Source organism: Pectinophora gossypiella, chromosome 15 (assembly GCF_024362695.1).
Source record: "Pectinophora gossypiella chromosome 15, ilPecGoss1.1, whole genome shotgun sequence".
Classification (NCBI taxonomy): Eukaryota; Metazoa; Arthropoda; class Insecta; order Lepidoptera; family Gelechiidae; genus Pectinophora; species Pectinophora gossypiella.
This window is the reverse complement of record NC_065418.1, coordinates 11,528,082-11,540,421: the sequence shown is the minus strand read 5'-3', so window position 1 is coordinate 11,540,421 and position 12,340 is coordinate 11,528,082. Positions and strand designations below refer to the sequence as shown.

The window sequence follows — 12,340 nt, the reverse complement described above, 5'->3', positions numbered from 1 at the left end:
GTATAGTAGCACAAGAGTATATACACACCCACTATTCTGTGTAGTGTCTGTGTAAAGGTTGTTTGTATGAAGTGTCCAGGTGTGCTTTAAGTTCCATGTATATGAATTCAAACCTGCGATCATGTAGGTATTTAAACTCATAACGTCGAATTCAGTGGATTACAGCTCGAAATGTTTTATTTGACGTAACTTAATGTTGGTTTCCCTCAGATGGCATTGGCCGGACAAATGGGGAGCGCTGGCTCTCACCTGGTTGAGCTGGAATTCAAACCTGTGTCACTGCGATGTACCACGCGTTTTCCGAACAGAGCTTATATCATTCTAGGTCAGGGTGACAGACAGACACAAATTAGTGCTCTTTATACAAGTTGCAAGAAGACAACTTTCAATCACATTTGCTGTAAAATTCTTTAAATAGATACAATGATATATGTGTATAGATAGATATGTAGGTGACTGGCTGCCAGCCGACCCGATCACTCTTAGCTATAGAAGCGGCTAATCAGCTCGCGACAACAACCACTTCAGGACATCGATATCGACCCCGTCGGCAAGGTCGACGATTTCCCTCATTTGGCTTTTACCGCTATCTGTATTAATTCTTTCGAGGTTCACGAACCGACGTTCACGCCCAACTGGGCACCCTTAGGGCTGTTGTTCTAAATATTGTAGTGGTCGAGAACCCTTAGCGCTCCTTTTTTTTTTGACGTGACTTATTGTAGATTTGCCGCAGATGGCATTAACTACTTGGCCGGACAAATGGGGAGCGCTGAAGGCTCTCACCCGCTACAACGTTTAAGACAACAGGCCTGAGGGTGCCCAGTTGGGCGCGAACCTCGGCTCAGGGCGTCGTCTGAGAGGAAGAATATTTGAAAGAATTAATCGACCCTAGTGGGTCGATAGCGATAAGCGCTGAATGAGGGAAATCGTCGACCACGCTGGCGGGACAGGCTCCCTATTTGTCCGGCAAAGTAGTTAAAGCCATCTGCGGCAAAGCTACAAAAAGTCAAGTCAAAAAAAAAGAGGTTGCCAGACCATAATGATCAGAAATCGAAACAAAAAATCAGGATAAGGCAATTACAGTACCGAGTGGAGAGTACGTACGTTTTACCCCAATGTAATTTCAGCATACGACCATTTTGGTGAGAGGGTTATAAGCGTTCGCTAAAAGCAGTAGCGTAGCTTGGACGGCGGGGGCCGTTTTGGGGTGATATTATCCGTGAAAATAATTCAAAATCAAATTCATTTTTTATTCAGTAGGTAACATACTTACAAGTTACACTTTGAATCGTCATTTTTTACACAACAAACATCTCATCCACCTAAAACTACTGCCGTTTCTCACAACCTGTATAATAAAACTATACTTAAACCATTTTCAATGATAAATCACTAAGTCAACACACAAATAAGATAGCATCACGCCTGCATGTTTCACGAAGGGTAAGTATACAGAGTGTTAGTGATATCATTAAGAAAACTTTGAGGGATGATTCAGACCATGATTCTGAATTGATAACAATGATAATTTGCCATCGCTAAAATATGGAACTGAAAATAATAAAAAAAAACACTTACGTTTTCATAGATTTTCCGGTAGGAAATTCCACTTGATTATGGCCTCACACTCAGAATTATGGCCTGAATCATACCCCTGAGTATTCGTTACGGTGTCACTAATACCCATAGGTACTCGTATGGCTACCTGTACGTAATTGTACAGGGTGCAACATCGTAACGAATGCTGAGGGGGATGATTCCTTCCAGAAGAGTTCCTTCCAGAAGAGTTTTGTTCAGTATTGTAACCCCTGAGTTTAAATAAATTATCCATCCAAATATACTCATAACACTCGACATTACCTCATGGTAAACGATATAAAAAAAACATAGTTTATTGCACAGACAGAAGATACAGAAATACAAAACAAAAGAGAAATTCTTAGACTTTGTTTTATAACGATTTTTTTTATTTAACAATATCAATTTAAGGTGATACCACGATACCCTATACCGGGTGCTTTGTCCGACCAAGTAGTTAATGCCACCTGCGGCAAATCAACAACAAGTAACGTCAAAAAAAAAGATACCGGGTGTCACCCATCCTAGCTACGAAACTGGGTAAAATCTGTACCAAACAGAATCGGTACCGGTGCACTAATGAACCCATTGTCAAACCGGTTTTTATCGTTCAATTAATACGAAATCAGGCGGATGCGGTCAATGCGAATTGTGCGAAATACGACAATTTGATCGTATAATCGTTTGCTTTACGCGAGTGTTTTTAGTAGCTGTGAGTACCTTTGTGTAGTACTTGTACGAGTAAGTATTCGTTTTAAGGGGGTTTGCGTAATGAGTGAATTTCCTGGCTACGTTCCTCAAAAACACTATAGATGGCGCTGATTTTGAAATTAGAAGGTTAAACGAAGAAAAATCAGCCTCATCCATGGATAACAGACGTATGTTTGTTTGAAAAGTCCCTCATTGGCTATCAGTCGGCCAAACCCATAGTCGGCCTTTCTAATAATTTCCACAAAATACGTTTTTTTTACATGTACATATACAATACATGTCATAAATAAATCATATTAAAAATAATGAAAAACATAGATAACTGGAGTAAATTATATTTGTTTTTATACTTGTAGGATTTTTCAAATGACGTGACTTCATTTTATAAATTGTTTAGTGTTAGTAAAGTAATAATATTGATAAGTTACACCGCCTTTTTTCTCATGAGGACATACCAACTCTCTAAAAGACAAATTCTTGAAAAGAACATCTGAGATACATCTCAAAGAATGGTTACAGTGTAGTAAACTCAAACTGAAAAATATCTTTTTACAGTCAGTAAGTTGCATATGATGAACCTTATGGTGTTAAGGGATCAGCCTATCGCCCATACCATTAGACCATCATGTTAGTGGACACAATCCAAAAGGTTTTTACGACATGCCCGGGAAGACAAGCAGCTGAAGTGTTCTATGTTTTTTTATTTGCTCCCAGAACAGCATAGAAGCAGTTCAGTTTATTTATTGTATTTGTTAAACTGTATTATTGGCGCACTTCACATTAAAATGAAGGTGTTTGAACTTTGGCATCGCGTGTGAAGAGTCTCTAAATCTTATTTTGACCTCCAGATTTTAATCTTATTTTCGATTTACGTTTCAACGTAAAGATCGCTACCTCTGTTATTTCTATCCACTCCTAAACCAATTCAAATTCAGAAATATCTTTATTTAGTAGGTAACATAGTTACAATTTGATATAAAATATAAAAAGTGGCTTATCTCTAAGAGAGATCTCTTCCAGCCAACCCAGAGGTAGTTTTAAGTTTACGCGGTTATTATCATAATTAAAGCACATAAAATAAATATCGGGTGTCTCATATCCCCATTTAAACGCGGTAAGAACCCGTTATTATGTGCTTTAACCCAGAGGTAGTACAATAATAGCTGTGGAAGAATAAAATGAGGTGCAATATACAAAATATAATAATTACATCTACATAAAATTATAATTTTATGACATGGTCGTGGCTAAAATAGGCTAGTTTCCATCTAGTCAAATCAGTTACTATTTACTAAACGTCAAAATACGAAATTACTATGGAATTTGCATGAAAAATCACACTGTGACGTCATAGAAACACGTGATAAAATGTCGGACTTTTATCGCAATACATGTTTCTTGTTTAAATTCATAAATAAGTTATGATAGAAAAAACCAAAATGTTTTTCGTTAGTATGTCTTTATTTAGTTCAGAACCTAGTACGGTCACGAGCATTAATATTATGTATACACTTTGGTACCATGTCACATTAACTTTTTTGACAAATTGAACTGTAAGTCTCACTAAATGTCAAATAATATGTTAGTGCGACAGAGTCCTAAGGTGGATACATTATATTACTCATGACTGTACACGACCCAATTAGAGATGCTCCCATTTTATACCTCTAGATTCCGTTCCGTCTAAAAGTAGGTACTTAGGTATTTAAAAATCGTAACTGTCAAACGAAGTATATCAATATACATAGTACATAATATATAAACGCTCCTTGAAGCACGTACTGAATCCACGTTAAAGATCAAAGACCAACCAATGGAACATTAAAGTATCATCCGAATTAGGACACGGCAGTCTTAAGTTGTGGAACGAAACCCAGATTGTTCGGTGACGAGACAATGAAATCTGAGGTACCAATCTCTTTGTGTTCAGTATAAAGGTACTGAGCACAGGTACCGAGGGTACTCTTCAAATGTCTGAGTTATAAGGACGATTTACTTTGTTTCAGTTTTTATTGTGTATCCAAACTTCTTCTATCGTGTCGGTTGTGAGGTGAATTACCAACCTCATCAATCCTGGTGTCAGGGTTATTATTGAGCCGCCAAAGGCCCCTAACATGGCTCATGTAACGAATACTTATTTACATTAGTAAATAGTAACCGGGACCAACGGCTTAACGTGCCTTCCGAAGCACGGATCATCTTACTTTTTGGACAATCAGGTGATCAGCCTGTAATGTCCTTACCAAACTAGAGATCACAAAGTGTTTTTTTTTTTGTGATATGTCCCCACCGGGATTCGAACTCGGGACCTCCGCTTCGTGAGCCTAACGAGTGTCAGTTCTTGTAATTGTATACACACACGCACACATATACACTCACATAACGCTTTTTTTGCAAGTAAAAACAACATAAATGACAAAATCAGAGTATAGTCGGTCGTTTTACTGCTAAAATATTCTAACCCTAAATGAATGAATGTGGAGGAAGCAAGAGAGGTGTGTCAGGATCGAAGCAAACGGAATTCTATATTCTCTGCTTACCCCGGTGAGAAATAGGCGTGAGTTTATGTATGTATGTATATTTAAAATAATAACTCAAATTCGAGACAAAAGTGAAGCTAATAAAAATAGAAAACAGGAACATATTTCACCACAAACAGGGTGATAACGTTTTATAATGGCGGAAAGTTTAGCCTTGGAAGAGGCAGTTGCAAACTGGGACGCGACTCGCGACACACTTTTTACGATTATTCGTCCGCATATTCCATAAACAGACTGTTCTTTTGACGATGCTTATGAGTAGTTTTAAACATAAAACTCGCATTGTCTTTTGCTTTTAAAATGTTAGCATTGTCAGCAACACATGGAATGAGACTAGTGAGTTTCCATTAAGAGGAAAAAGTGACAATCTATATTTTTCTCGCGCAATACTGTGTCTTTTGTTTTAATAACAGGAAAAACAACGGTTGGCACAGTCACGTGTCACTAGAATAAAATTTGCAGCTATTCTTGGTGGGGATGTCCTAAGACGGATATTATTAAACTCATGGTTAGGTTACTGGGGCAGCGTGGTTCATCATTCCATACCCTCTCCCCCAGACCCCCTCCGGTTAATTGAGGGAAGGCCTGTGCCCAGCTATGGGAAATATTTGACTTAGGGTTAGGTTAGGTGATATAGATAAATTCAATCCTAACCTCCCTTTTTTAATGACACCAGTTGTGATAAAAGAAGAATAAATTCATAAGAACACAATCTTGCCGCAACGTTTAGAATGACAAAGCTACTGGATGAGTTTTACGTTTTCTTGTCACCTTAAGGTATACTGTATTTTTAACAGTGCGAGTGCCTTAAGCGTTCTCCGTTCAAGACAGCCATTGAGGGATATCCAAAACAAACTACGTCGAAGAAAAACCTGATTAATTGTCGTTTACCTAGAATAGCAATCTATGTAAGACAATGGTAATCAAACGGTAATCATAGGACCCACCGTGTACCTATACTGTATTTATTAACAGTGCGAAAGCCTTGAGCCTCCCCATTTGTAAATGTAATTGAAGCATGTCTTCAACAAGTTACGTCGAAGGAAATCCATAATTACGTCTACCTATAATTACGATCTACGTAAAACACAGTGATACCTATACAACGTTTCAGCCTGCGGGAGTCATAGAACGCACCATCATGTATTTACCTATACTGTATTTTTAACAGTGCGAGACATTGAAGACAGGGTTGTTAGGTAGCTCCGTAACCGTAACCGAAACTATCGGATATCCGATATAAAAACATATCCGTAACCGTAACAGAATCCGAAATAAAAGTTTCGGATAATATCGGCAAGCGGCCGCTGCCAATGCCGACACACAAGCCGCGCGTATTATTTGTTTTTTTTTCTTCTTTTGTCGTAATTATATAACATAATATAACTTGTAGTTATAAACAAAACCACTTTATTACTTATTTGGAAGTATTTTACTTTTGAATTACTTAAAAAAAAATTATCCGTAACCGAAATTATCTGAAAGTAACGGATAATCCGAAATAATTTAATATCCGTTATAATAATCCGTATCCGGTATAATAATTATTCTTATATCCGTATCCAATCCGTATCCGAAATTTCATATCCGTAACATCCCTGATTGAAGAACATTTACAACAAGTTACGTCAAAGGAAAACCTGATTAATACGTAGACGTCTACCTAGACTAGCGAGCTATGTAAAACACGGTAATAACAATGTAGCGTTTCAGCCTGCGGTAGTCATAGGACGCACCATCGTGCATGCACAATGCACTGCCTTCATTATCTGATTACCCACACCAACGCCAGCTGGAAGAGGCTTTGTTTGTCACTAACGATATTTTTACAATCATAAGTGTTTGTGTGGTTGTTGTGTAAATTGGGTATTTTTGAAGATATCTTTTTTATATTTTTATATGAAACGTTATGTCTAAAGTAGGCTGAATGACGTTGCCTTTGCTTAGTTTGTATTATTTTAATATTGACATTTTGTGAGGGTAATGTGTCCAATCTGTGGGTGGTCCCTAAGAGTATTCAGGCCCAATAAGATAGATACAAATAACATACCAAATAATAATTTATTGACCGGTTGCCATACAATCAAAAAGTTGAAGTTGAATAACATATTGTTAATTTTTCATTACTTTAATTAAGTTTGTATACTTTAGCTTCTTATGATATGACGGGGGTTAGTGATCCTCAATATTTTTGAAGTGTTTTCATTAAGTTTATTAGCCACACACTCGTAGGATGCCTTATCCTAGTGATGACTACAGATTATATTATATTATTTTATTTATTATAAACGGCATTTGGCAACGATAATTTGGGTAAACAGGCTAACTTTAGATCACGCGTAGGTCAAATAAATAGGTACTCAATTACTTATTGCAAAAATAAACAACATTTAAAAATAGAGAAATAAAGGTAATTAGGACGAAATCTCGAAATTGTTGCAAAATTAGCGCAACTTTTTTCTCTTACATATCGAATTGCTTTGTTAATTGTTATGGATCTTACCGTTATGTACTTCATAGAAGAATATAAGCAAACGTCTGTGTTTCTTAGTGTGCTGGGTAGTTATAAGTAGTTATAAGATAATTTCAAGTAGTTATAAGATAATTTGTTGCAACTTTTGACACGAAGTCCTATTTGTAGAGGTACATTATTGACAGATATACAGTGTTTTGTGATCAGTTTTGCATTAGACATTGACGGCTGGTTGTCTAACCCCATTTAAGTTACATTAACCCAGACCCGATTGTCCGAAGTTAGATGATCCGTGTTTCAGAGGGCCACTACCTCAATAAGTATGTAATAAGCGGTTAAAAAATTAAAAAATAACAGACAGACATAGAGACAGAGATACTTTTGCATTTCTTCTATCGTGTGGGTTGTGAGGTAGTTTACCAACCCCATCAACCCTGTTGTCAGGGTTACTATTGAGCCTCCAAAGGCCCCTAACGTGAACGTGGCTCATGTACCGACTACTAACTTACACCAGTAAGTATTAACCGGGACCAACAGCTTAACGTGCCTTCCTGAGCACTGATCATCTTACTTTCGGATAATCAGGTAATCAACCTGTAATAATCACAGGGATCACAAAGTGATTTTTGTGATATGTCCCCACGGGGATTCGAACCCGGGATCTCTGGATTGTGAGCCCAACGCTCAACCACTGGACCACGGAGGCCGTTTTGTTATATAAGCGTGCATATATCATGCATGTAAGTACGAATGATAATAATTTAATAGCGAGTGTATGCAAGTCACATGTAGTAACCACAGATCGGTGTAAAACACAATGTCCCGTGTTAATTATCCGAGGGCACATAAATTTGTCGCCCCACGGTTTTGTGTGGAGCTACTTACTCATAAACCTCTGGGGATCTGTGTGTTGTGGGTAAACTCTGAAACGGTACACTACGCCAAGTGACTGATTAATTTTAATAATTAAAATAGTTCGGCTTTGCGCTCCTAGTCTCGCGGATTTTGGGGTAATCACTCAGATAATGTCTTTTACATAGAAAAGCCTCTGTGGTTGGCTAATAAAGAACCTTTTATTTAAAATTACGTCTTTCTTGTTATTTCAATTTGCTTAAGTAAGGAAGTAGTATCACCAGCTTTGTTGTTACTATGGCATCCTTTAATTACAAAAACACTTGCTTCTTTCTTTCTTCAAATATACTGTTTATTTTTGGTAATAAATTGTTATTATTCTGAACGAATTAAAAAAGGGTACTTAATATTGTTCAAAAAGCGTTAGACTTTATCAGTAACGTTTCACGCTTAACATTTAAAAATAGGTAACTAAATAAATAATAATAATAAACTGCCTATATACGTCCCACTGCTGGGCACAGGCCTCCCCTCAATCAACCGGAGGGGGTATGGAGCATACTCCACCACGCTGCTCCACTGCGGGTTGGTGGAGGTGTTTTTTACGGCTAATAGCCGGGACCAACGGCTTAACGTGCCCTCCGAAGCACGGAATCATCTTACTTTTTCGGACAATCAGGTGATTTAAGGCTGAAAAGTCCTTACCAAACAAAGGACAGTCTCACAAAGTGATTTCGACAATGTCCCCATCGGGAATCGAACCTGGACCTCCAGATCGTGAGCCTAACGCTAAAACAAGTAAAATAAAAACAAAAAGCTTTAAACTATGTTACACTACAGAAGCATAATAAAACATAATTATCTATTTAATGAGTTAATAGAACCGGAAATTCCAAACATCACCCCACATTCACGCTAAACCCACTACACACATGACAAACAGAGGTCATCCACCCTGCTAATTGAAATTTAAAAATGTGACTTTTAATTTTTTTATGGCTGTCAGTTTGTTTAAGTACCCGCCGCCTTTTGACAGGGGTAATAAATAAAAAAAATAATAACGTAATTTCTTTTTTATTTCAGAAAACAAGGTGTATCCGAATTCGTGACTGTACTTATTAGAATGGAAGTAGGTTTTGAATAATTAATAAATAAGGTCATTTTTTATGTTTTCTTACACTAAGTAAATGAAATAATAATGGCTGGTAAAAGGTTCCAAGTGCCCAAGTCACCTAATCGTTCACTTACTACGAAGTTGTTGACAACTTGGTGTTAGTAAATAGGTAGGTATGTTAATTTCTTGCGTACTTTCATTTAATAATACATACTAGCTTTTGCCCGCGACTTCGTCCGAGTGGAAGGATTTTCCAACTAATTCCCGTTCCCGTGGGAATTTCGGGAATTCCTTTCTTAGTGCACCTCTACGGTACCTAAGCTACGTCCCTACCAAATTTCAAGATATGTCAGTCAATTAGTTTCTCCTTTTATATATTTAGATATAACTTTACGGAGGTAAAAACTTAACATTTTTTTTTGTCTTTTTTTTTTTTTATTTATTTCAAAAATTTAGTACACACAGTGATTATGCTAACTAGCATCGTTAAACCATGGTTGTTCTAGCTACCTTAGAATATAGATCAAGAATGAAAGCCACTGTGTTTCTGTGGTTTTGATTGATTGATTGCTTCTCAAACAGGGAACGCTAGTTCGAGTGTCGATACCGGACTCGTACCAATGAGCTATTTATGGGTGAATATCAAAATGTGCCAAGTTTGGTGGCGAACTTTCATATTATGTTTTCGTGAAAAATTGGGTTCCGACATGAAAAAGGATAGTTCTAGCTACGAGGTAACTTGGCACATTTTGATATTCATCCTTATTTATTCTAAAGTGATTTTTTTTTCTTTTTTTTGTCGTGTCTTAGGTATAGGGAAATCAAGGAATTGGCCTTTGATAGACTGGAATGGAAAATGCTACACCGACAAGAGCGTGGCTCTTAAATTGATGATGATGATGAAATTTTAAATAACATACTTCGCTTGAAAACATAGCTGGCAAAGAGTGGATGTATATATACACCTTTGCCTGTCGTTTCGAGGATAATTATAATGGCACTTAACTTGATAATTATAATGGCTCACCATCTCACATAGATCTAACAGAAAGCTCGGTGAGGCGTTGGTACTTAGTTCATTTACGATGAATGTACCTCTCACTGTAGTGTAGTATAGTATATGTGTAGTGAGAGGTACATTGAGGTATATATATATATATATATATATATATATATATTATGTTGATTGAGTCTTGCATTATCATTGATAATTGTCACAAATTGATGCGTTAATTCTCTTAACGAATACCAAGTAGGTTTTAATCCTTTTGTCGCGCCAGCATCCTGTTATGTGAGCAATAGAGTTTAATTAATGTCTTTATTAACCATTAGCCATCTGTTTCGTAAGGATTATTACTAGGAAGATGTTGTTTATGTAGTATGACCTTTTGAGGTCGATTGTGTAACGGGGTTTAATATCAGAGTGCTGTTGTCACAAAGTAACCTTTCAACATCACAGAAGCCTCAACGGTTATACGGTACCTAAAGATATTAATAAATCCTACGCAATTTCGGCACCCTGAAATCCTCAAAAGTTAACAAATCAAACGTGACCTCAGAACGTGACTCGACCTCATTCTCGTCTCACCTTTGCCTGTGTAATCGTCGAGAATTTAACTTGTAAGGAAAACTTTTGCGCGGAAAGCAAAGTACACAATTTAAATTTCCATCTTTTTAAACAATCTCTGAAGCGTCGATTAAGCCGCTTTAATGGCACCTTAGCGCCGACTTCAATACAATCTAATCAGCGACTCCGCTAATGGAGAGCACGGAATGAAAGATAAAAAGAAAACAAAGGCACCTCTCACTAAAGGTCTTTCTTTTGTTACAGATAAAAATCGCCCCGATGTGAAAAGGAAGCATGGACCTTAAATATCTGATCCTAATGATTGCGTTCGCGACTGTCGAGATAAACGTCACTGAGAGTCGACAAAACGACAAAAGAAGATGGAAAAATGACAAAGGAACATATTCGCACTACATCAATATCTGCGATATACAGGACCGAGTGTCCAAAGTACACTGTTACTGCGAGAGCATCAAGATAAAAACGGCCACGAAAGCCGATTGCTGGGTGTTCAACGGCGGCATAGCCGAGGACGATCCGTTTTGGTCCAATTTTTATTCGCAGCCTAAAATAGAAAGGCTAGCTTTCAACGTTCGGGCAGACGGCGGTTTGACATACATACCATCTAAAGTGATCGTTAGACTAGATCGACTACAACACCTCAATATTCAGTACGCGAACATTTTCAGCTTACCTTCGTTCGCGTTCACTAACTCGACGACTCTCAGGGAAATCTCTTTACCGAAGAACAAGATAGCGAAATTGGAGAAGATGGCGTTCGCCCACCTGATAATGCTGTCAAACGTCAGCTTAGTGGAAAATCAGATATCGGAGTTGAAGCGCGACGTGTTCTACGTCTTGCCGAATTTGCAAAAGTTACACCTTTCCAAGAATACTATAAGTGTGCTGCACGACGGTTGTTTTAAGCACCTTAGTAATCTCATCAAGTTAGATCTTGACAGTAATTTACTGACTGTCGTAATCAGGGAGAACTTCCAAGGTCTGTCTAACCTGATTAATTTGGATATGAGAAACAACAAATTGACGATGATAGGGGACTTGGCGTTCGCGGAACTTTGGAGTCTACAGGAACTTTACCTGGATGGAAATGAAATAGAATTTATATCCGAAAGGGGGTTCGGTGGATTGACGCAGTTGAGGAAACTTTCTTTGGCTGATAATAAGTTGGGAACATTAGACGATGGCGTGTTCACCGATATTCAGAAGTTGAGTGTTTTGGATTTAAGGAATAATATGCTGGAGACTTTGAGACAAGAGACCGTGGATAACATTGTGGAGAATATGAAGTTGAATTACGCGCTAATCTCTCTTGACGGTGAGTTGAGGATTAAGCTTCCATCTTGGCGATGTATTTTCGAGTGTTTTCGTTGAATTATTTCTTCTTATTTTTGTTTTGTATTACGAGCCAGCTCTACTTTAGAGTATCTTGGTTTAATAATAACAGGTATTTTCACTTATAAACACGAATAGACGAAAACACACTA

At 37.5% G+C, this 12,340-nt stretch overlaps 1 protein-coding gene across 2 annotated transcripts in view; it reads left to right on the top strand.

The window, feature by feature from the left end:
* LOC126373320 (connectin-like) overlaps nt 1-12,340 on the top strand; it is a 63,232-nt gene that overhangs the window by 24,110 nt on the left and 26,782 nt on the right. For both annotated transcript variants that reach the window (XM_050019438.1, XM_050019437.1), the window contains exon 2: nt 11,100-12,171. In XM_050019438.1, coding sequence (XP_049875395.1) covers nt 11,130-12,171 — 1,042 coding nt within the window. In that variant the 5' untranslated portion in view covers nt 11,100-11,129. The remainder of the gene's footprint in view (nt 1-11,099; nt 12,172-12,340) is intronic.